The 26406-nt window shown below is 40.4% G+C and overlaps 1 protein-coding gene across 3 annotated transcripts in view; it reads right to left on the bottom strand.

The window, feature by feature from the left end:
* Positions 1-26406, bottom strand: part of PFKP (phosphofructokinase, platelet) — a 70327-nt gene that overhangs the window by 14452 nt on the left and 29469 nt on the right. For 2 of the 3 annotated variants that reach the window (XM_004476098.3, XM_004476099.3), the window contains 13 exons: positions 22468-22657; positions 20089-20254; positions 18153-18197; positions 17786-17894; positions 15048-15143; positions 13605-13697; positions 12343-12468; positions 10422-10486; positions 9813-9882; positions 9310-9456; positions 6186-6256; positions 4314-4401; positions 3471-3623 (listed from right to left, as the gene is read on the bottom strand). In XM_004476098.3, coding sequence (XP_004476155.1) covers positions 3471-3623; positions 4314-4401; positions 6186-6256; positions 9310-9456; positions 9813-9882; positions 10422-10486; positions 12343-12468; positions 13605-13697; positions 15048-15143; positions 17786-17894; positions 18153-18197; positions 20089-20254; positions 22468-22657 — 1419 coding nt within the window. The remainder of the gene's footprint in view (positions 1-3470; positions 3624-4313; positions 4402-6185; positions 6257-9309; positions 9457-9812; positions 9883-10421; positions 10487-12342; positions 12469-13604; positions 13698-15047; positions 15144-17785; positions 17895-18152; positions 18198-20088; positions 20255-22467; positions 22658-26406) is intronic. The other variant, XM_012518643.3, reaches the window with a different exon arrangement.

Here is a 26406-nt window from a genome sequence, read left to right as displayed (position 1 = left end):
TAGCTCTGAGACTAGTGTGCCCAGCACTGGCCCAATGGGAACCTGAGGTCCAGAAGGAAGGGGTGAGGTGGGGCCACAGGGAGTGCTACTGTCTTTAACACCATCTTGAAATCGCTAATAACTTGTGAACGGCTGCTAATAGTTCCTAGCATTCCCGCTCCACTGCACCTCTTTTTTTTTTCCTCCTTCAATCTCCAAGAGGGATGGAAATTCCAGGAGTGGGGGAGACCCTTCTCAGAAAATATAAAACTCTAAGGATAAAGAAAACTCTTATCTCTAGGTCCTGTGAGAAAGTGACCCTTTGTTCTGCTTCTGGCTCCCAGTGTAGATATTTTTTTAAATAGCATTAAGCTACCCTGGATAGTTTTAGCTATCCACACTGAAAAAAGAGAATGGATGGAATTTTAGTGAAATTATTATGGTCTTCAACTTTTTTATGAGCCTAATTTAAGGTTATTAATAATCTTATGGTTCCTGATGCCTCATGTCACTCAACGGCCGCATCTAACTTAGTACATTTTAGCTGGTTTTGTCTAGAACAAACTAAAGTGCATTTTTGAGGAATAAAACGAAGTCCCTTTGAAAAGCCTTAAAGCCATATTGGGGGAATTTTCTGAACACCTGTTTGAAGTATCTTATTACCTTTTGCTCTGACCCAAAAGATCAATGAACCATTATAATGCACACATGAGTTAAGACAGCTTCCACCAAACCTATTTTGAGTGCTACACCTGTGAGCTAAAAAGGAGGGAATGACTTATGGAGACGGTGATTAAATGTCCAAAGATCATTATAGTTTAATACTCTAAGACTGGCTCAGGGTTTCTCAGGCATCGGCACTGTTGACACTGGGCCAGCTAATTTTTGGTTGCGAGGGGCAGTCCTGCGCGCTGTAGGATGGTGAGCAGCTTCCCTGGACGCTGCCCACTAGAAGGCAGGAAGCAGGAAGGTTGCCCCCCACCCGCCCCCTGATGGCCAAAAAATGTTTCTAGACACTGCAAATGTCCTATGGCGGCAAAATCTCCTCCAGGTGAGACCCACTGACCTAGCTGAACACAAAGAATTCGAGTGTACCAGAAAGCAGCCTGGGCAATGTCCAAGCATTTTAAACTTAAAGGCTTTCCAGGCCCCAGAAGGTAATTCTACCATGAATCGAGCACTTGGCTGTAAGCTCCTAGCGAGTGGCCTTTGACCTATGCCTATAGGCCAACCTATTTGAGACACCTGTTCTAAGCTCTTAAGTAAGGTGGATGAACTGAGGTTAAATACAGTCCTCGAGGAGGTTTCTTTAACCTACCAACCCAGAACACCCTGGTGGCATGCCTGGAAAATTGGGGTGTCTCTAGAGAAAGGCTCGCTTTCACCTTCTTCGGCACACTTCCTGGAGAGGATGATTCCCCCTCTCCCTGGAGAGACCAGCCTAGCTCATTCGGAACCCAATCCAAACCTCAGAGAAGGATTCACCTTCACTTGGGCTTTCATGAAAACAACTCCGGAAGAAACCGAGCAATCTGGACCCACCACATCCGTACTTCAGGTCCCTATGCCGTCATGATTCCCAGAAGGACTTATCTATTTTCTCATCCCTCACCGGGTTGGGGAATGCACCCAGCAGTGGCCATCACCACACTCACTGAAGCTCTCAACCCACATGACTTCAGCCACCAAAAGCGCTTTTTCACATTCCAGGAACAAGACTAGACCCGCAGCCATCACCAGGACAGCCTAATTCCTTAGATCCTTCCAAACAGAATAATTAGGAACACATATGCATATTACTTACCCTGTAGTATTTGTGCCTGAAGCCATCATGAATGATAAAATACCTACTTGTTCTTTTTCTTTCTCAAATGTTAAACTAGTTAATCAAGCTTTGAGAAACTCAAAGCAATAAAAAACTGAGTTTTAAAAACCATAATAAACCATAAAATCCTCCTCAGAAAGTAAAAGGGAGGTGGGATTGGGAATTTGGTTTTCTTCTTTCCTATACATTTTGGTTTTCAGATTTTCGACCATACTCATCTATTATATATATTAATAATCTGAAAAAATGTTCTTTATAGCATAAGTGTCTAGAATTTATAAAGTGAGTGCTTAACTTCACGCCTGAAAGTCCAGGCCAAAATGTCACAAAGAAGTAAGTCAACACCAGCTTTTACCTGTATCCGCAAGAGCTCTCATTAAACGGGGCATCAACAACTTTGCAATTCTCTACCCTTCTGTGATAGGTTCTCATTAGGGGAAAAAGAGTTTTACTTGTTTCTACTGTCAGCTCACTTTAAGTAGATTCGAAATCTGGCTAAAGCAAGTAAAAGAACATTAAAATACAGGATAAAATCCATTATGTGATAGACGGTGATCTTTAACAATTCACAATTGGAAGATGAATCAAAAACCTGAATTAACCTAATAGCAGCAAAAAGCAATAACAACAATCATGAAGAAAGCACAAGCAGCTACTAAATAAGAGGTCAGTAATTGTAAATAAAAACAGCTTCCAGTGCCACGGAAATATGAAACTACAGACAGATTTCATTAGTAAAGAAACTGCAGAAAGCTTAGGAAGTTTAGAAAAGCAAGGAACAAGCATGAAGCACTACTTACCATTTGAATTTTGTTTTTAAACCTTTTTTTTTCATTTACCAGTACTAGAAATAAGTTCGATATCAAGAGTTAAAGGAAAAAAAATCTTGAGAAACATTCAAAAGATAATTGATAATTATTGAAAAATTTCAGATGCCAAATTTTTAAAAAATGAAATGCACTATGTGTTAGATATTCTCAAATTTCTATATGAATTACCAAATGTGATTCACACATAAGATAACAAAAAATGTATTTCCACGTGTATTATTATTGCCTTTCAGAAAAACAAACACACACACACACACAAATGAAAACAGCAGTGATATTCTTGATTTTGTTTTGGGTGTAATTTAACATTCCCAATGTACAAAGGGTAAAATTATGTTACCATGGCCACAGCCACCAGATAAAGAGTGCAAATGGCGGGTTCAAGTCACTAAATCAAATTACAAAATATTAGCTTAAGTTCTAGCCTTAGCTATTAAGGCCAGCTCTTGGATTCAGGATTTACCACAATAAGAAAGAAAAAAAGAAAAGATCATCCAAATCATAAAATACTGTGATCCTATTTATACTTGAACTATAAATGCTCCCTGTCACTTAATGAATCTTCTCAGGCATTGCATCATCCTAGCTGGGACGGGGAAAGAGGTGGTAAAAATCTGGTGCTAAAGCAAAGGTTTCCAGAGTCTAAAGGTTGCTTTTTAAAAAATATATTTTTCTTGGAAAAGCAAAAACAAAAATAAACAAAACTGCCTTCATGGTATGTGTGTTCCAGCCCCTAACGGACTTTTTCTAGTGCACTGGTAAATAAAAGAGCAGCAGAGCCATCCTCGGGGTTAGCGTCAGCCGGTGTCTGCTTTGCTGGGCACACACAGACTTACATCGGTGATCGTGTTCAGAGCAGTGTCTGCACCAATGCTGAAGTCTGAACCAGGTACATTGTTGGAGACAGTAGCAGGAACCATAATCATAGGAATACAGAACTCCTCGTGTTTCTCCCGGGCAGCTGACAGCTCTAGCAGTCCCAGGAAGGCCTGTCAGACAAGTGTGTGCAATTGTGGGGGCGAGGCAGGAAGAGGAGGGGAGAAAAAGGGACACTGTTGGAACGCAAAGTGTGTGGGAGAGCCACATGGACTGCCACTTCAACCACAGCACACATCAGGGTATCAGGGAACCACTAAAAAAATTAACACAGACAAAGGTAAGCAAGTTTTTAAGCACAAAGGATAATACAGGACATTATTATTGACAAGCAATACTAAATCTGTCTGTCTACTTGAGCTTCCTACGTTTTCGTTAAAGTAACCTAAAGCTTATCATTTGTTGGAACTTCATTGAACAGAAACAATGAAGGATTACAGTCCAACTTGTGATTTGAAGAACATCTGGCTTCCTCTTGAAATAGCCAATGGGCTTCAAATTCAAGAGAGAGAATTATTTTGACAGAGTTGAAATACATCAGAACTCACTGAATGGATGCACCAGAGTTAAGGAGTCAAGATCTGACTTCCTGATGAAGCTGCTTTACTGGATCCTGATAAATCGTACACCTGGCCTTGCCACTCTGTTGCTTTGCAGCACTCACAATTCTCTCGGGCCTGGAGAGCTAGAATCCCAGTTCACGGACAACAGCAAACAAGCTCCCTGCTCATCTGAAGCCAACCCAGGGTTATGACGCCTACAAAACCAACCAGCGAGCAGGTTAACAGAGAACAACCAAGTACCTCAAATCCGCCGATAACCAGCAGAGCGCTGATGCTATGAACACGCATCTGTTCGGCAATCTTCTCCAAATACTTCCCGGGAAGAGCCCTGGAAAGAGTTGGGGATGAGGTCAGATGCTGACAGGCTTCACAAACCTGAGGACAGATGCTGCGTGAACGAACCTGACGGAAGCGACTTTATTCCTCAGGCCTCCCCTGGAGCCTGAGCTACGGAGCAGGGGCATTGCAAGGGTCCTTGCCGTCCCACAGTGCTCTGCAGGTGGCAAGTGCAAGAGGGCGCGGAATAGTTACACAGGCCCCAGAGGCCAGAAAATCAAATATCAGGAGAGCGGATTTTCCAAAGAACACGGACAGACATTTTTCAACTCTTGAGTTGTTTGGCCTAAAAGGATTTCCACTGTCTGAAAAGTTAACTGTAAAAGCTTGTAGTTACTGGTAAAGATAACCACTGAAATAGAACTTTACAGATTTCACATAACTTATACATTGTCCAGTTCAAGCTCATTTTAAGTCATATCCACTCATACGTGCTATTCTTCGCCCATTTTATCAACCATTTCAAAGGACGTGGGTAACAAACAATATTAGACCAATGTTATTTAGCTCTGCCTTGTCCCAATTCTTCGTCTAACCACTGCTCCCCACCCTCCCACCCCCATCTTTCTTTTATTCTGAGTGGAGGAAATAAAGTGTTTACAGTTTTGTTAGAATTATATAATAAATTTTAGGACAAAATATTTCAGGCACAGCAAAGCACACAGCAAACATGTGAACAAGGCAGCTAACTACAAAATTGCTCCCTGTCTTCTAATAGAAGGCTTTTAAAGTCATTTCAGAATGGGCCCAAAGCTGCAACCTAATCGCCTTTAGCTGATCCAAGAGCATGACCCCAGGTCAGCTTCTAAAGCAAAGCCTATACCTGGGATATTGCAGTCAGTTAAAGGGATCCAGGAAACACTGAACCAATAAGTTTACCTCTAAATATAGCTTTGCAATCGAACACACCAATCATGTGGACCCTTGGTGAGGCAAGCAGCTTGGGAGAACTCAATAGAGCTCTGCAGAATTTCTGCTAGCACCCAGAAAAGATATGGTTTCAAAGCAGAACAAAGGCTTGAGACAATTTCCTTTGTACAATAAGCTACCACATTTACATGGAATCAAATATTAGATTTGCAATATTAGATTTAGCTGCCCTTCATATTAAAATGTGCTATATAAGAATGGCTGATATTAATACTTTCATCCCTGAGATAAACAACTATTAAAAAAAAACACTCCATTGAGATTTAATATTAAATACAGGATCTCGTTAAAAAATAACCTATCCCCAGCTATGCTGGAAAACAGAAGCTCACAGTAATTGAGAAAAATACATTTCATTCTAGTGAATTTCTTTGGTCGCAGAACTATTGGAGCCTCAAGTAACAGTGTTATTCAGTTTTGCTGTACTTGCCAAGACTAACCAATACTGATAATGCTTTAATTATTTTTTCAATAGTATGGTGACTACAGCTCAGTGAAATCACTTCTTTTATTGCCCAGAGATTCTTTTTCCCCTGATGAGTATGCTTTTCATATAAGTGGAAATAGGATTTACTGGAGAAAACATTTCACAAGTCATCTCTTTTCAACGGCTCATGCTCATCATAGGGGTACCTTTAAATGCTATAGATCAACCTCCACTCCTGGAAACTTGCTCTGAATCCCTCCTGGAGGGCAGGTAAATAAATGATCAGAGTTTCTTCCTCCAGGAATTCACTAACAGGGAATTAAATGAAGCAGCATACATAGTCAGCTATTCATGTAAGGAATATGCCTTTTTGTCTTCTTCCTTAAGATCAGTATAGAAAATCAAGATTTGGAAATTACCGTTTTGTCCCAAGAATTGATCCCCCTTGGCCGGTCCAACCTCCAACATCTGTCCAGCCGATTTCTTTTATCTAATGTACAAACACATATTGAAACAGCTGAAGTGAAAAAGAAAGGAAATTAGGAAGCTTTTTTAATAGCTCTCATTTCTGTACCTTAAATAGGTACTAAGAACAGCAATGGAATTCATTTCTCACTGCCAAGAGGAAGACCCCTGCATTTTATTCTAGGATTGGATATTATTTCCCCATAAATAAATGGATTATTTAGCAGGCCAAATTCTATCATTGGAAAGTAAAACTAAAAGAGAATTAAAATGACAGCTTTTTTGAATTAAGATGAAAAGAACACTCCTTTTCTTAAAAAAAAAAAAATCTAAATGTACAGATGACTGTCTGAGCAAATTAAGCTTAATTACCTAAAAATAATACTGCATAAGCAATCAAGCATGATAAGTGTGTAACTGTCAGCACATGGCAGTAATCATACAATTCCTGGCTGGGCATCCATGTGGCAGGGCGGAAAAAGCACAGGCCACAGAATCAGGAAACCTTCATCTTGAATTCCAGCTCTGCCAACTTCTAGTCATATAATCTTGGGTAAGCTAACCGATTTAAGAGTCACTACTATGCCGTGATGAGATCTCTAGATGAATTAATTATGTTTAAAGAACATATATCTCATCCCAAAACCAGAAGGTGGACATTTTCCCAGCATATATGTTTTAGTAATACAAAATAATATCACTGAAAAATCTCAAAATTGAAAGCTGTAACCTTATAAAAATCAGTTTTGAAGGTAGTATTTCTTTAAATAAAGCAAAGAATAGTTTAATACCAATTAATCTTTTGAAGCCTGGACCAGGAAGACTGGGGAAAGTAAAGTTCATTCATGAGTTGGGCCTGTCTCTAGTCCTATCTCTGCCACCAAGACATGGGGTTCCTTGGCTTTACCCCTTTGCTGAGCCTCAATTGGCCAGGGTGCAAAGCGAGGCATCTGAACCTCAGTGTACCCCAGAGGTGTTTCTAAGGAATGTCAAGTAGATGGTTCCCTCCACCCTCATCCCTGCCACTCCTTCTTAGTCTCCTGTGGTAGCTTCTCTTCCCCTGCCACCTCTTCCAATCAAAGGACCCAGGGTTCAGTTTTTGGACCCCCTTTCATTTCTGTCTACACTCAAGCCACCTTGGTAATCTCATCTAGTTTCAGGGTTTTAAAAATACCAACTATATGCTGATCCCTCCCAAACCTGCATCTTCAGCCCATACATCTTGAAGAATTCCAAAATAAAATAACCCACTGCTTCCTTGACACCTCCACTTGAATGTGTAGTAGAGCTTAAACTTAACATCTCTAAATCTGAGCTCCTGACATTACCTCCCATGCCAGCACCTCTCAAAAATATTCCCCATCTCAAGAAACAGCAACACTACCCTTTATATTTGATAAGGTCAGAAATGGAGCAGTTCTTGACGCCTTTTCTCATACCTGCGCATCTATTTAGTCAGCAAGTCATTTTGGTTCTACTTTCAAAGTACATCCAGACTCTCTAGGTTACCTCGCACCATCTCCACTGCTGCCAGTATGGGCCAGGCCACCATTCTCTCTTACCCACATTTTTGCAAAAATCCTATCGACTAGTCTCCTTGCATTCTGCCTCTGCCTCTTAGTAACACCACAGTGATCCTGAAAAAACTATGTCAGCATTGCCATGTCGCTGCTGAAAACCCTCCCATCTTACTCAGAATAAAAATCAATTTCCTTCCAATTAAATCTAAGGTACTACATGATCTGGCCCTCATTTACTTTTTGTCCTCTTTCTTTTCTATTTCCCTTTGCCTCACTCTTCTCTAGTCATACCATCCCCCCTCACGATCCTTTGATCATTAGCAATACTCCCTACCCCAGGGCCTTTGCACTATCTCTCTCCCCTACCAGGAGTGGACTTCCTCAGATAAGTGTCACTCATGTACTGCCTTCAATTATTTACTCAGATTTCACCTTCTCAACAGCATCTGTCTTCAGGATATTAAAGCAAACGCCCTACAGTACTTCCTACCTGCCCCCTTTTAGTCTTTCTAGCATTTATCACTACCTAATATGCTATGTATTTTACTTGATTCATTTTTACTTATTACCATCTCTCTCTCTCTCTCAAATGTAAGCTCCACAGAGTCAGAGATTTGTCTGCTCTGCTCACTAATTTAATTCCAGAGTAAGTACTCAAATATTTGCTCAATATTTGAATGGATAAATAATATTGACTAACTTAGCACCTGGTTAATGGTATAGGATTTGCAGCTGGAACATTGTGTTTAAAATCTGGGTCAAGCTAATCCTCGGGTCAAGTTGATTAAGGTCATCATGCCTCAGTTTCCTCATGTGGACAACGGGGATAATACCTTGGATTCACTGTGAGATTTAAATTGGTTGATGTGTGCAAATCCCTTAAACTGATGTGTATAGAATAAGCACCCAAGAAATGTTAACCATTTTTATTTTAGTGGGTGCTTGCTGTATTCTCGAAAACGCATACACCTACAATATTCCATTTAAACTTTACAACAGCCTTGCTAGGCAAATTTGATCATTCTTCTCACTTAATATAATAGAGGAAGAGGGTTAATGACTTTCTCGAGAGCACACAGGTAATAAAGCAGCGAGTCTGGGTTGTCACCCAGTTCATCAGACTCCAGGGGCTCTGCCATTCAGTGCTGCCTTCCAAGAACGCATAAAGAGATGTTATACTCTGAGCTTAATTTGAGGGCCTGGCACTTAAGCAGAAGTTAGCCCTTAAAAAGCAGTCACTGGGGGAGCATGTGGCTCAAGTGGTTGAGCTCCCACCTCCCACATGGGAGGTCCCAGTGCCTCCTGAAAAAACAAACAAGCAAGAGAAACAAATGAAAAAACCAACTCAGGAAAGCTGATGTGGCTCAGTAGTTGAGCACCATTACCTCAAAAAAAAAAAAAAAAAAAGGGCAGTCATTATATTCAGGATGTTAAAGAACTGGACATTTTAAGAGGTAGATGGTGTTCAGAGTCACTTGCTCATTTTATGAGGGTGCTGGCCTACTGATTTACTCTGAATAAGGGCAGTCTTTTGCCCAGTGTCGTGTAGGATACTCACCTGGCCTTTAGAAAATCCTTCGAAGCTATCATAGACAGCAAACATTTTGTGGCCCTCAGATATCCCCACCCGGACGGCCGCACGCACGGCAGCGTTCATTCCAGCCGCTGGGGCACCGACGTTTATAACCGCCACGTTGCAATTCGTCTGCAAAATAAGAGAAGGCGAGTCACTGCATCGAGCTCCTGTTTACTGCACAACTGGCAAGAGCTCCACACAGGGGCAAGTGCTGGGGCTACTCCAGGTAGCCAGAGACAGATCCCGGGAGATTAAAAAATTGAAGTTGGGCATCATTTCACATTAGGTTAGAAGATGACAAGAGAGGTCAGAGAGGTCGGGGAAAATCTTGGAAGAACTGCCATTTGAGCCAGAAGCTAAACAAGCAGAAGGAGTTAGCCACACAAAGGCAGGGGAGCCTTCCAGGCAATAGCAAGAACACAGGTGGCCCAGAGAATGTCTGGGAAGGAGGAGGCAGCAGCCTGGCTGCCCAGATTACCACTTACCTTGACGATCTGGTCATCGGGAAGCTTGTTGGAAAGCTGCTTGTAGATCTTCAGGTTGCTCTCAAAGTTCCTAAAATAAAAGGACTGCTTTTGGATGAAAGTTTATAACACAGGACCGAACAAGAGGGAGAAGGGGCACATCAATTTTCTTAGAAGCAGGTATCCCACAAACAAACAAATGCTTGTTTGGCATGCTGGCTGCAGAGGAGGATGGAGGATGTGACACTCCTGCAGATTCTGCAAGGACGCTCTGCAGGGGCCCACAGTGCTACATATTTCTGGATGGTTCAGAAATGGACTAATAAAGAGAGTACAGCTTTTGTTTTTCCTTTTCAAACTGCCAGCAAAATGGTCACTTTAATCTCATTAAGTACTGAACAACCCCCCACCCTGCCAAATAAAACAAAACAAAACAACCACGATCATTCTCTACCTGGTTATCTAGGCCTTCAACCTGAAAAGCAGGACCTTCCTTACTATCTTAATTTTTTTTTTTTTACTTTTTATTGGAATAGAGTAAGCACACTTTCCCAGTTCATTCTAAATGGCCTGAGGACCATATGTTCCTATTAAAATAAGCTTTTTCTTTCAAAAATATAAAACACTCACCTTCCTCGAAGTTGTACAGCCTTTTTAAAATTTCGTTCATCCATTGCCTTTTGCACATCCTGGGTCTTTAAAAGGAAATCATGAAAGAGAGAAAGCGTGGAGGCTTAGTACATCCCATGGACGATGAGGTGGGGGAGGCAGAACGAGCTTCGCCTTGCAGTTTCCGGTGCCCCCTGCAGAAGGCGACCTCACCAGGCCCAGCAGCCTCCATGGGACACACCCGGGGCCAGCAGTGGCCAGCTCCGGCCAGAGGCGCGTGCTGGGCCCGGAGGCAGAGCTGCCAGCACCCACCCCAATTCTAAGCCACTTTAGCACAAAGGGATGAGCGGGTGCCCGATGCTAATGGGCATGTTAAACATTGCTTAGTGGATCTTGTAATCTTAAAGATTCCTCTTCAGGAGAACAAAGCCCGGATAAATTACTCTATCAGGCAGGGGTGTTGAAAAATTCTCAGCTTGATTCTAGTGACGACACTTGAAAAACCAAAAGAGAACAAAACCCTGGCCAGGAGCAAAGCCCTGCGTGTACTCGCTGCCTTGCTAGGTGCGCCCGACAAAGGCAGCTCCTGGGGAGGGGAGGCAGGTGGCACTGACAGGGACAGAAAGCTTGGACTTGGCCACGCCAGAGTCAGACCCTGCCTTTGGTCTGTTCCCAAGTTATGGTCTTGGGCAAGTGATTTATCTTTCTGAACAACCTAAATGTTGTCAACTGTAATAAGAAAAAACACTCCCTATTTCTGATGTTGCTTATGGCGATTAAAAACATGTAAAACACTTAGGAAAATATCTGACAAATAGAAAAAGGTCCTCAATGAATGGGTCACTGTGAATTTTAATAACCAAATCTCTAGGTGATCTCTCCAAGGACAAGTCACCTTATAACAAACATGTTTTTGTTTCTAAACTAACAGATACTAGGGTCAAAGATATAGGCTAAAAATAATCTTATTGCACATATTTCCCATGTTTTCAGTCTCTTAATCCTACCACCTCTTTCACACACCCCCACACACCAGCCCACACAAAAGCTTTATTTACTCCCATAGGCTTTTGGGAATTATGTTTCTAAGATTACTTTAAACCAGCTCCTTGTTTTAATTACTTTCTTCTCTGTCAATTTTATGAAATCCATAGACCTCAGAGTCAATGGAAAGACTAAATAAAATGATAGCTACGAAAAAACTCTGAAAACTGTAAGATGCTAAACGAATGTAAAATGTATTACGCAAATCCACTGCCACATAGTGAAAAAATAACTGGAACATTAGAAATCATTTTCTCTAAGTCCATTAGCATGCCATTCCTATGGCCTAAAAGAAGTGGGTGTATCTCAGAATATCACCTGAATTAGCCATTTCACTGTCACATCATGGATTTAAATGTCCTTGTGGAGCAAAGGACAGGAAGTGGCTGAAATTTGGGCAAATTTAACAATGTCCCTGCTTATCCCCTATAAAATTCTATAGCAATCATTTTCGTACCCTAAAAAATTTCTCACATAGCATTTTCTTATACTTTGGCTCCCCACAGCATCTAATACATAGGAACCACCTAGATCTTCTTTGACTTGATATAAACACACAACGGTTGCTAGACAGGACTCATTTTTAGTGAAGGTTACTATTAAGTCACACACATGGTAGCTTAGGAGAAAAGAAAAGTGGCAATTAAAATGGGCTAGGCTGTCCAAAGAGTGAAACGGCACAGCTTGGTGACCATTGCCTATGGGGCAGCTAATTCTGTTCTTAGAAAGGCAACTGAACTCACTGTTCACCTGATCAGCAGCAGAGCAGACAGACAAAAGGACTCTGCTTGCATCTGTCTTACCACTGGATTATGAACAAGCAGCAGTTGTTACCCACAGTCCTCTGACTACAGTTAACGAGTGAGAGGCGACCAACTGGCTCCATCCCCGAACTCACCATCTGCACACACTCCATAAGGGGCAGGCGCCTAGCATGATTCTCGCTCAGGGAAATGACAGAAGCCGGGGTGTCCGGAGTGGCCTCCAGAAGGGCAATGACAGCTTCCACCCCCATGCGGCTGGCCTGGAAGTGAAAGTCACGACTATCAAGGACAGCACAACGTTCTCCCTAAGGCGGCATTCTCTCTCATCCACGGCCTCCGGAGATCACCTCCAGGGTGTCCCCTCAAACAGATGCTTCCTGGGCATAAGCCCTGGTACTGCATGGTCCAGGAGGGCCCCAACTGAATTTTACTCTCTACTATCATCAACTTACTTTCCATCCTTTTGAATAGCGTCTCTATTAGGTACTTAAAATCTTACCATTTACTTTTTTCCCCTTTGTTAAAGAAGTGGGTTTGCAGAACAATCTGGATGCCCACACACCACCCCACCACCAGCACCTTGCATTGTTGTGGAACAGATGTTACAACTGATGATTGCACATTTTTCTAACTGTGCTATTAATGAAAGCCCACAATTTAACTTAGGGTTCACTGTGTAGTGTAGCTCCATGGATTTTTTAAAAAATTTTCTTCTGTTACCATATATGAAATCTAACATTTCCCCTTTTATTCACATTGAGATATATATTTCGGTGCTGTTAATTGCATTCACAATGTTGTGTGACCCTGTTAATTGCACTCACAATGTTGTGCTACCATCACCACCTCCATCACAAAAACATTTCCATCATTCCAAATAGGAACACACCTCTCTTTAACAAGGAGATAATTCTAAGAAAACTGCCAAGATGGTATCTAGAGAAAAAGGTGAGAGATACATGAAAGCAGGATATTTTTTAAATCTGGAGGATTTGGACTCTGGATTTCTGCTCTCCCACTGTCTACGGTTTTAGAAACTAACACTTAGAACATTGCCTTTCCGTTGTCTGGATGTTGTTCTTCCTGGAGTCCTCAGCCACCTCAATGACAGTCACATGAACTTTCCATAATACGTGGGGCATACTAGTGCTTGGGTGACTTTACGTCTAGAAGTAGTTCTAAGCTAGCACCTCTCAAAAAGATGTTTAGAATACAAACACGGGCCATTAGCATCTCCAGAGATGAATCACCTGATGCTGTAGACATAGACACTTTTTATCAGATAGCTTATTAAAGGTCGGTGAGCCTTTGGAGTCAGCTGGCTCCTTTGAATTTCCAGAAACACTTCTTTCCTAGAGACCTGGTGAAAATGTTTGATATTAACATATTCACTCACCAAAATCCTGTCGAAAGCTGACGGAGTTCCTCCTCTTTGCACATGTCCTAGTATCGTCACTCGAGTGTCATATCCCAGCTGCTTAACTACAAGCTATAGAAAAGTATCTCTCTTAGGAAATGTAGAATCCTAAAGGAGGCATTTCAAATCCTAAAGGAGGCATTAAAGGTGCTGAGTATTGAAAAAGGATTTTTCTAGTCTTTCTTCAAATCTAATTAGAAAAAATAATAATTCCTAAATTTTGCTCTCTGAAGGAATGTTTAGTTTAGCTGCTGGCTGAAATTTATTTCAAATAATGCTTTTATCAGCGAATAAAATCTTCATGTCCCACCTAGCAAATGGACATAAGAACATGAGTAAAAGAACGATCTATATAACTTGTATTTATAGTATCATTAATATTTTATGAAAATGTAAAAATGTAGATTTGTAGAGTTGTGACTTCAACAGCACAATCCAGCCAGGTGACCTGGACCAGCCTAATTTCTCTATACTCCTCTCAAAGCAATGGTGTTGGACTATATGACTGCTATGGTCCCTTCCTGGTTAACAGTCCATGATTTAGTCTCAACTTCAGTGAAGTGGGAAAGGAAATCATTGCATTGGTTTTACTGATAACATCCTGTAACAGTAGCAGATATCTTTCCATTTTTTTCATATTCAGGTGCACAGCTGGCTTTGGAATCAATAAGATTTTTTTTCTCTTACTAGGTGACTGTACTTAAACACAATAAAGAAACCAACTTGCACAACCAAGGTGATAACTTTCTTTGCCATGATCTGCAGCTCCAACCGCAGTCTGATCTGCTCCCCAAGCATCTGGTCCCTTCACGAATCAAGTTAACCAATAATTAGAGCAATTTGGCCAGACTATGTTATGAGTTCCGTGAAAACAAGTGCGCCCCCTCTGAGCAAGCCCTAAAGCAACAAGACTCCTATTGCCTGTTCCCTCTTTAGGCCCATGGGATGCAATGATTCAGTTTCCACAGAGGCTTTCTTTGTGGATAAGAATATGCTCAACTGACGCTCTAGGACAGAAGAAAGGAAAAAGATGTCATCTTTTCTACTGCCACAGCTGGAGACATTTGAGGTCCAGCAGCAAAGTGGTTCATCCTCCTCTTTCTCAGAGCAGGGGAGGTTTAAGAGCTGGAACTTTCTCTTATAAAGAACACAACTAGCTATTTTGCTGTATTTCCTCTATTTGTGTGTTTGGGGGTGGGGGAGCCCATACAGCCTTTAGAAAAATTATTAATACCAACTAAAGGTAAGAAGCACTGACTTTCAAAAGTTTGTGAGCTAGAGGCTACTCATTCCATTAAAATTATGATTCATTAAGAAAATATTTTTAAGTGTCAGAAAAATTTTTTTAAAAGTGTTGTGAAGTTCTAAACTCAAACTTCCAGGTGGGTAACAGAATAAGAGTAATAAATTGCATGCACTTACTTCTTTGACTTGCTCAGAAGTAATTGGTCTATTTTGGCTATCAATTGCTCCTTCAGCCACAATAATAATATTCAGCCTTTTCTTTCGGGCACGGTTCTAGGGAAACAGAAAAATTAAATCCTCAAATGCCTAAACCATTCCTTAATAACAGCAACAAAGTATGGCTGTTTGTTACAAATTGTATTAGCTTCTTTCCAAATAGAATTACTTACCAAACTTCACAAGTGGTGCTTCATGATAATGTGAGGTAAAGGTAAGACTGACTTCGGGGTAAGGAGATATAAATGAGGGGAGAGGGAGGGAATGCATCACTGCTGCAGAGCAACTGGAAAAGGTCTTTGGTAGCTTATATGATATTGCAAACAATAGATTAAAACTTAAGCCCTCCATCAACCACAGGGCAAGTGTGCTTGGTGTTTGACGGTGGGTGAGCACAGGGGCCATAATTTCCCAGTTAAGTCTACCAGAAAACTATCCTTTCAATCTCCTTATAAAAGCCAGAGATTCAGGCCCGCTCCTCCAAAATTACCCCCCACCAACCCACTAATATTGCCATTATTAGCCCCAATGACTTTAAGATCCTATTATACACAGGCATAGGAAATAGAAAGGGCACAAAAAAGAAAGTGGGACAGAGTACAAAGTCCAAAACAGAGCCATACCTGAACATTAATAGCCAGACTCATGCTATTCAAATATTTGTAGTTGCCATGGCTACACTGTAACACATGTTTACAGGAGTCATTTAATTATACATGAAAATGAACATAGCAACTTCTGCATAAGGTGGGTTTAGTCATTCTCAGTGAATTTGTTCATAATTTTACAAAGTCCCAAGCTAAAGAACCTCCTATAGAAATTTTTAAATGTAGTGTGTGTGCACTGGTGAATCCCAACGTCAATAGTGACTAAAACTGCACAGCTGGGAGAAGGCAAAGCGATATCACCTAAGGCAGGTGTTCTACCAAGGGATCCTCCAGTCTCAGTGTCAGGTGATATAAATACATATGGCTTAGGGATGCTCTGGGACCTAATTTTCTAAGTCACTTTATCCAGCATGGAATTTAGAAAATTTCCTGTAGTGCTACATTACTGACCAATAAATATAGATTGCAGATATAACAATATCAAGCATCCCCACACATAGGTTAGTTTAAATCATCAGCTCTAATTGTGCCAACATTTAAAGCGGGGAGGGGGCCTAATACTTTCTTATTCCTTGCCACATCTGACACTGAAGTTTATACAGTCTAAAATCCAAGGAGATGTGTGGATAAGACAGTACAGTTAAAGAAATAATCTAGTCACATAAAATCAGTGTCTAAAAAGTTGAATGGATGCCCAAATCCCACAACTTTACCACAGTTTCTTTTCTAGCCAGTTATGTATAGTCAGGGTTAGTTTCACCATTGCTGCAATACTGCCACTGGACTTGTGACCAACATCACTGTAGACCATGCAAATAACTGTGCTAGGGAAGGAGAAGGATGGCTGGGCAGGGGATCTGATCATGGCTCCTTTGATAATGTCCTATGGAATATCAGTTAAATGGCGATTCTGCCATGCCATGAAAAAGCAGCAGTCTGAAAGGAATATCATCCTTGGTCTCATGGAACCAGCTCTCTATAACCTCCATATAACTGGGTAGCTGCGAATGCTGCTCATGTCTCCGGTGGGTAAATTGGGTTAAAAACCAATGACAATATTTGTACTTTGGTGATCCACCATAACTATGGATATTCTGCCACTAAGATACAAACTTCAAAAGGACATATGTTTTTTCCCAGCATATAGGAGAGCGTTCTTCAATAGGTTTTTAAGTTAGCAAAGCTTATTTGATATCCTTTTAAAAAATTCTTTTCTTCTACTCTATTACCCTGAAGGCAATGACCATGTCTTATTGCACATGTGTCATTTGTCATAAGCAGTGCTTGCACATTTGCTGAATAAAACTAAAATTAGGCTTATGCCATAATGCTTACATAATTTACCTGTAGTTCAACTATAAAATAGTTATACAAATATGGGAAGAAAAATTAATCCACACTTGGTGATTTCTGTCCTGAAAGCTTTTTTTTTTTTTTTTTCCAGGAGGTACCAGGGATTGAACCCAGGACATCACATAGAAGCAGGAGCTCAACCACTGAAATATATTCACTCCCACTATTTATTTTAAATAAGACCTCTTATGCCTTAATTATAAGCCTTCACGGAAGTAAATTTGCCTTACACTAATAATCCACAGTGCGAAATACGAACATACAACTAACAATAGAAAGAAGGAAGTCTGGTTCAAAGTAATTAACAAATAGGCAAACCTGAAAGTAAGCCTAAGGCAGATCACACAGCTGAAAGAAATGTGACAATATGTGTCACAAGGTGTTTTGGGGGGAATTGAGATTGGTGAACAAAAAAAACCAAGATCTGTTCAAGCTATGTTATGTATAGATGAAACTGATTTTCTTCCAAAATGTGATTTCTTTTAATAACCATGATCCCATGGTACCCACTCTACTTAAATCTATAATTATTTTGAATTTTTAAAAAATAGGCCTTAGTTGTTTCTCTACTTGTATTACTCTGTGCAAGCTTGAAAAAACTTTAGAATCAGAAAGTTTTCACTTGTTTAAAACTTTGTCCAAGTTGAAAATTCTAAAAGCCATTAAAAATCATGATTTGATTACAGCAGTCAACCCAAATAATTTACAATAAATGGAAATAAAACATGTATGCATTACCTCTGATAGTTTCATGCACATCTCTTTCTCCCAACCTTCTTCTGGTGGATATTCAGGAAGAAACACCCAGTCGGCCCCACAGGCCAAGGCACTAACCAGAGCTAAATACCTATTTGGAAATAACAATAACTATCAGTAAACCAAGGATGAATCTTCTTATGCGTTCAGCACTGGGTACCTAACACGCAATAATATATAATATACTTCAGCTGCTGTAACACTGGATTACGCATCAGGAAACTCTGGTTCAAGTCCTGGCTCCTCCATGAACTATCCATATGAGCATTCAGAACTGGGAAGCGGAGGGTTCTGAAGGAGATGATTGCTAAGGTTACTTTCCAGCCACACTGTTTCTACAAATACATACCCACAGTGTCTCCCCATAACCTCAAGAACGAACGTCCTCTGGTGGCTGGAAAACATAAAAGGTAGCGTACATTTACTAATAGAGTGACTGACATAAAGAATAAAGAGAAAAGCATATTTTCAGCCAAGTTAGAAAGAAATTCTATTTCATAATTATGGCACATAGCTGAACTACCAAAAAATGGTACATTTTCTACAAAAGCAAATATTTTTCCAACAGCTGTTTAAAAACTGTTGTAAGCAAATGATCCTCAGCAGCAAGTATGCTTTCTAGCTATATATTTTAAAACATATATTGACTCGTGCCCTAAGACATAATAAATACTTCTATGACACTTTTCTAAGATCTTTCTAAAAAAATGACTGACTACTCCGGGCAAAGTCAGCTACTTCTCATGTCAAGAATAGTGGGCTGGGTCTACGCAACAGCAAACACATATGGCAGTAGAAAGTCCATCAAGTTCACGACTAACAACTATGGTCTTTGCATCGAATGGAAAAATCTGATTACTATAAACAATCCTTTCAGCACTGAAGAGATCTCAGGGCTTCTAATGGCATTTCAGGAGGGCCACTGATGTTCACCTGCAGTGCACTGAGACGGCCCCGTGAGGCAGCATTGTAGACTGGGGAAAACACACACAGGCACAAACAAATCAGGAGGCCTTACTATCTAGGTGCTTGTTTCTTATTTTCCAGTTACTCATCCATTAAATGGGAGGTACTTGTTCTATGTACTATTTTGCAGAGTTTTGTGAAAGTGCTTTAAAAATGCTAGGCAGGGGTTCTTAACCTTTTTTTTTTGTTCCATGGACCCCTTTGCCAGTCAAGTGAAAAACATGGACTCTTTCTCAGAATGTAGCGGCAAGTAGTTTTATGACTCTCAACTGCAAGTAAGATGGTTCAATCCATCTACCCCATGGGATCAAAGCCTCCTCTCAGTCAGAAACAGAGTGGGCATCACCATCCCCAAATCCTTAAGATTGAAGAATGAACAAACATAAGAGAGGGATGGGATTCAACTATGGACTAAATAGAGTAGGCTTATTATTATTCTAGCAACGGAAGAACTCTTATCATTGATGTAAAGGCAGTGGCCACCAGAGGTTCTGAGGGGAGACAGAGGGAAGAACAGGTGTAATGTGGGGGCATTTTTAGGACACTGGAATTGAACTGCATGACATTGCAATGATGGACACAGGCCATTACACATTTTGCCACAACCTCGAAAACTGTGAGGGACAAAGTGCAAATTATAATGTAAACTGTAGTCCATGGTTAGTAGCAAAGCTTCAATATGTGTTCATCAATAGTAACAAATGTACTACCCCAATGGAAGATGTTGTAGTGAGGGAGAGTGTGGGAGGGGGAGAGGTAGGGTATATGGGAGTCCCCCTATATTTTTACATTTTTGATATAACATTTATGTAATCTAAAGCTACTTTAAAAATAAATATAAAAAATTAAAAAGTAATAGTAATGACTTTGTCACGAAGCCATATCATCTCTGTTAAAATTTTATGGCTTTATCTACATTTTTGTCAAACTTTCGTTAGAATTATAACAATAAGGAAACATACATGCACATCTCTCATCAGTAGAATGGCAAAGTCTACACATAGAGCTTTACTTTTTGTTATTTCTTCAGAAGGCCTTTGGGTAACCATTTTTGTCTTTTCTTCTGTTTTCTAAGTTATCTCCAATAAACACACTTTTCCATTATAAGCAGAAAAAAAATTTTTAAATAAAAATAAAAAGTGAGTTTGAGAACAATTTTCTTGCAGTAATGTCTGACACTCAAATTACAAGAGTTGTACCAGAATGCCCATCTGTGGAACATTCTAGAATCTCTGAAGATGAGCCTGCACTAATGTCTAAGCCATAGTACCTCACTGGCTCCAATCTCTATTCCCAGTGGTTTCCCTAAGTTCTTTTACCTCTGGGCAGTAGTCATGATGGCATCAACAACTTCAATAATTCTGTGCAAAGCCGAGTCCGTGCCAATCGTCATATCTGTCCCACAGAAGTCATTGTCTATAGAGCCTACCATCCCCACAATGTTGAGGTAAGAATACTTCTTCACGGCATCTGTATCAATTTTGCCTGCATTAAAAAACAAAACAAAACCCTTTAAACTAGCAATAGCCATTCATTTCTACTGGTGCACCACTAAGTTTGAAATAAAATGACCAAGAATAAAGTAATCCATTATTCTAAATTCTCTATTAATTTATTTTCTTGCAATGATATGACATCATTCTGTATATTTAAGAAAATAAAGCCAGACAAAAGTGAAAGTAATTACACAAAATGTGAGCTGCCATTTGACACTTAGACACAAGCATTTGAGAGGGGAAGGGGGGAGGGGGAGAGAGAGAAAGGAGATCCACATGTTGCAATCTATGGATAACATTTGAATTTTAACCTGCAATGCTTTTGGAGAATGACAGGTCTCTGAGTAAGGATAATGTCATAATTACAAAATACTTAAGAATACTATATAATTTTTTAAATTTTTTTAAAAATTTTATTTCTCTCCCTTTCCCCTCTTTTGCCTGCTCTCTGTGTCCCTTCATTGTGTTCTTTTTTTTTTAAGATTTATTTATTTATTTCTCTCCCCTTCCCCACCCCCACCCCAGTTGTCTGTTCTCTGTGTCTATTTGCTGCGTGTTCTTTGTCCGCTTCTGTTGTTGTCAGCAGCACAGGAATCTGTGTTTCTTTCTGTTGTGTCATCTTGTTGAGTCAGCTCTCTGTGTGTGTGCAGCACCATTCCTGGACAGGCTGCACTTTCTTTCGCGCTGGGCGGCTCTCCTTACGGGGGCACACTCCTTGCATGTGGGGCTCCCCTACGCGGGGACACTCCTGTGTGGCACGACACTCCTTGCGTGCATCAGCACTGCACATGGGCCAGCTCCACATGGGTCAAGGAGGCCCAGGGTTTGAACCGCGGACCTCCCATGTGGTAGACAGACGCCCTAACCACTGGGCCAAGTCCGCTTCCCCACTGTGTATTCTTCTGAATCCGTCTATATTATCAGGTGGCACTAGGAAACTGCATCTCTTTTTTGCTGCATCATCTTGCTGCATCAGCTCTCCCTGTGTGTGCAGTGCCACTCCTGGGCGGGCTGCGCTCCTTTTCACATGGGGCGGCTCTTCTTGTGGGGCGCAATCCTTGCATGTGGGGCTCCTATACACAGGGGTGCCGCTGCACTCCTTTCACGTGGCAGCACCACGCGTGGGCCAGCTCACCACATGGGTCAGGAGGCCCTGGGGATTGAACCTTGGACCCTCTGTGTGGTAGGCAGATGCTCTATCAGTTGAGCCATACCCATTTCCCAGAATACTACATAATCTTAATATTTAGTTTCTTATCGTGCCATGGGAAAGCTAGTCAGTAAGTATCTAGTTAGCCTCACATGAAGTACAGATTGTATTGGGCAGGTCTGCAGAAATGGAATTGGAATGATCAAAGGCGGTTGGGGGCATGTTTAGACATGGAAAGCATGACAACTATTCCTCTTCATGTTATCAATACACCCACATTAGAGCAGAACAAGATGGACAACAAAATCCTGTTAGGCCACTGTTGATTACAGCTGGACAGTCATTCTCCATTCCCTAAGGAGAGTTTACAAAACTTAGGCAACAATTGCTCTACTGCAAGGTCAAGCCTTTTAGCCTTTCATAAAGTTGTTTTTAGTTCAAATAATACATTTTCATGGATCATATTTTTTATTAAATTTGAATTATTATTATTTTTTAAGATAAAAATGACCCTATGTTTAGGAGTCTCAGGAATCCTTCCAGAAATAATTTCAAAGATGATAAAGTATAACGGAGCAACAAACTATTTAAATTCTTGCAACAATAAGTTTGAAAAGACACCAGTGCAGCTAGAGGTATATAGATAACGGCTACAAGGGCTGACTTGAGTCTGACTACATGCGTGACTCCATGCTTACGGCTGTGTGTCTTCAGGTAGTGCCTCAGACTCCTAATCTGTAAAATGGGGGTAAACAAAAAACCTATTTCAGATGGCTGTTGTGGGGATTACATATAAATACCTATGTAAAAGCTTAGCAAGATGACTGGTACCGAGGAAGGCTAAATACATATTTTTATTATTGCTGTTATTATTTGGGGCACATTTTATTTGGAGTGCTGAATTGTTAAGATCTGCAATGATGACAACAAATACTTCTGCAATAGTTAAAAGAGCAAGAATATATGGATTGAAATGTTCTCAAAGGCAAGGAACTAAAAATGGAAGAAAACAGAAAATCTATTAGAATATCACCAGTCAAGCAGAAATGTACCGTCTTTGGCCAATTCTTCTAATAGTCCACGCCATTCTTTCCGGAAGATATTGGCCCCTGTTAAACTTCCATCCCCACCAATCACACACAGATTTGTAATTCCAGGCTGGATCAGGTTATAAGCAGCTTTTAAGCGACCTTCCCGAGTACGAAATGCTTGGCAACGTGCACTGCCAATAATCGTCCCTCCCTAGAAAAGAAATAAAATTGTGTTTATTTATCACCTTTCAACTAGAGAGAAAGCTAGATAGATTGGTGCATGCATATGTGGACCTGCAAACCCAGGACTTTAAAAATTAGGTTTTCCTCATTTTAATCTTTTGAAGAATTGTGATTTTCCCATATGCTATCCAATACAGGAATTCTCTACATAAAAATATATACATGCAAAGTGGTAGCAAACAAAAACATATGGCAGCCATTAGCTAAATATACAGAGGACAAAAGAGGTGGCAAAATTACAAATTATTCAGAAAGCCTACGAAGAAACTCAACTAAGAGTGAATGAACCAAATCAGGTAAACACTGAAGCCAAAGACCAGTCCCATCATTGGTTACCTTTTTTGCTAGAGAAACAACTTGTTCAGCAAACGTTCCATATAACCCAGGCTTTTTTTAAAAGGAGGTACAGGGGATTGAACCTTGCACATGCAAAGCAGGCTCTCAACCACTGAGCTACATCCACTTCCTCCAAGGCTTTTCTTTTATTAGCCTGAGCTTACTATATTTCCAGGCAAAAATGAAAAGAAATCTGGGAGTGAAAAGGATTTATTCTTGTGCTACATCTTTTCCATTGCTACCCTTTTAAAAAGAAAACAATTTCTTTAATTAGTAGTCATAATAATTTTATGATAGAATATCAGTAAGTCCACTCTAATCCATATTTTATTTCTCCATTCGGTGGCCCTTGGGATGGTGATATCCACTCCATCTCTGTATTGAGAGGGGGCTTAGATTACATATGGATGATGGACGAAATTCTCCTGCTTGCAGTGGTAGGTACTCGCAGTTCCCTGGTGTGGTGGTTGACCATCTTCACCTCCCTGTTAGCTGACCTGGGTAAGTCCAATGAACCAGAGAGTAGGAGCTGCAACTCTGCTGAGGCTCAGGGCCCAGCTGGCACATGGACAGTCCAGAGATTCAAGTCTCCTGAGTATACACCAACCCTAGCACCAACCAAAGGTTCAGTAAAAGTGACAGAAGAGGCACATGTAAAGGGTCTCATCTGAGTCCAACTCTATCACACTCAGGGACACAAATTCCAAAGTAGGGCCTACTGACATGGTACTGAACTCCAGAGCTATCTTCCATGACCATATCCCTGTGGGTCTCCAAAGCCCTAGGAGAACAAGTACCTGGGGTTGTACCCACTTTGGCCATTTCTGAGGTCCTCCTGAGGAGTGCGTAAGCGTGACCCCTCTGATGACCTCCTGTTTTTTGAAGACTCTTAGCCATATAAACTCATTTGTCTTTGCCATTTCCCCCTTTTATTCAAGGTCAAAAAGCTGTTTTTAACACATGATCCTACATGTGGGCTGAGATATCTGCTGATCTGAGTTGACCCTTTTATTCAAGGTCTTTTTCTATTTACATCACCAGCTGGTGCTTGGTAGTAATCCTTCAGTGCCAGGGAGGCTCATCCCCAGGAGTTATGTCCCATACTGGGGGGGAATGTAATACATTTACTTGCTGAGTTTGGCTTAGAGAGTGGCCACATTTGAGCAACATGGAGCCTCTCAGGAGGTAACCCTTAGGCACCCTGCAGCTCTAGGCCTAGTTCATATTTCAGGCACACAGACTCATAAGCATAGTCCTTAGTATCAAGGGCTCATTGTTGGAAAATCCTTCTTTGTTGGTCTTTGCCTTTGCACTTGGGGGATTGTTGCTGTTCCATTGGAGAATGTGACAGAGCTCCCCTGGCTAGGAACTCGCACTCCCTCCATTGTCATTTGTAACTGTAGCTACTCTGAAAATCCCCAACATATGTATCCTTGATGGGGAGAAAGTGGCCACGGTAGTTGCTGAGGGCAGGGAGTGGGAAGAAGAGATGTGATGAGGGGGCATTTTTGGGACTTGGAGTTGTCCTAAATGATATTGCAGGGTCAGATGCTGCATATTATATATCCTGACATAACCCACTGACTGGACTGGGGGAGAGTGTGAACTACAGGGTAAACTATTATCCAGTGGTACAGCAGTGCTCCAAAATGTATTCACCGAGTGTGATGAGTGTGCCACAATGATGGGGGAGGTTGTTGGTGTGGGAGGAATGGAGTGGGGGTGGGGGGGTATATGGGAACCTCTTATGTTTTTTGTAATGTAACCTTTTTTGTGATGTATGTATTTCCAAAAAATTACAATTTACAAAAATGATGGGGTGGGGGCACAGGATGTGGGTTTTATGGGAACCGCTTATGTTTTTTAATGTGAGCTATTAACTTTAATTTAAAAAGTTATTTAGAAATAAATAAATAAAAAGAAAACAAATTGATGAGCTGAAGTTTCAGGAGAAAAATCATGATTTATTATACTTAAAAAAAAACACCAACTAATGATTCTTAGTTTTAGTTAGAAAAACGCATGATTCCTTTAAAAATCATGAGTTTCTAAAACTTCAATTTGTACTCAATTCTTCAAATCCATGCATCTTTCATAAAGTAAAGTGCTTATCAATAATGTTATTTCTGTAAAGACAGACTTTTATTGTGATAGAACTTTCTGAAAAGCCCTGATGCTTATGCCATAGCATTTGTTCATACGCATACAACTAGGACATGTTCATAGCTAATACTAATTTATGAATGCTTATTTTTAGATCAGAAAAAGCTGTGTTTTATAATGAAAATTATCACCATTTAATGGCTCAGAACATTACAAAAATCAGTGATAAATTGAAATTTATTCAGCACTGTTTTCACTAGTGAGTAAGGCTGTGACAGATATTCTAACATGGCACAGCAAAGGTGAACCAATGGTAGAAAATGTAGGGAAAAAAGTAGAGAGAAGCCTTTTCTCTGAACTTTGATTAGAGAAAGAGTCGTTGGAAGATCATGCGATATATAACAAGTGGAGGTTAAGTCAGCAACCCAGAAATACCAAAATAGAATAAACGGGCAGTCTCAGGAATGAAAGCACGAATAAGGAAGTTGCACCTTTCATTTACATGCACACACACCCCATATGTAAATGTCCTATCATAAATACAAAACCAGAAAAGAAAAGCTCTTTTCACACACAGGTTGACTCTCTGGAATTTAGTACAGTCCTGTTTGTAAATACTGTTGATTTAATTTTTGATGGTTGTTGAAATTTCCTTCACCTTTTTCCAGGAATGATGAAAAGTATAGGAATAGTACATTAAAAGAGATCCAAATACAAACTTACAAGATTTATTCTTTGGGACAAAACAATTTAATGTGACTAGCATTAAAACATATACCCCACTAGCATATTCAGACCAAGTATAGCCATTTGATTTCTTTCCATTAAAAGGTACTCAAAAATAAGCCAGATTAATACATACTTTAAAAAAGATTAAACCACTTACAAAGAGTTTCTATGAATCTATTCTTTCCAAATAATCTCTTTATTTCTTAAATGATTTGGAGCCTTCACTGAAGTGTTTCAGGTATTTTATAGAGTATAAAATACTTTGGGAAGTGTCTTTTAAATTAAAAGTACGGACTACTGGTTCACCTGAAGTGATAACTACCTCATTTGTATTCACACCAAGGAAATAGCCGGGTCTAATTCAAACCTGAACCTGGATGATGTCTTCCCCTTAAATCCACAGCCCGTGGAGGCTGCCAGCCAGAATCATTCCAAGGCTTTGTTATACTTAATGTTAAATGACACACGCAAAGCCCAAAAGGCACAGAGATTTGCAACTGAACACAAAGCAACAACAGACCGATGTAGCTTCAGCACTGATCTGGTCTA

The sequence above is a fragment of the Dasypus novemcinctus genome, chromosome 5 (assembly GCF_030445035.2).
Source record: "Dasypus novemcinctus isolate mDasNov1 chromosome 5, mDasNov1.1.hap2, whole genome shotgun sequence".
NCBI classification, from domain to species: domain Eukaryota; kingdom Metazoa; phylum Chordata; class Mammalia; order Cingulata; family Dasypodidae; genus Dasypus; species Dasypus novemcinctus.
The sequence above is the reverse complement of the archived record's forward strand: the minus strand, read 5'-3'. Positions and strand labels throughout refer to the sequence as shown.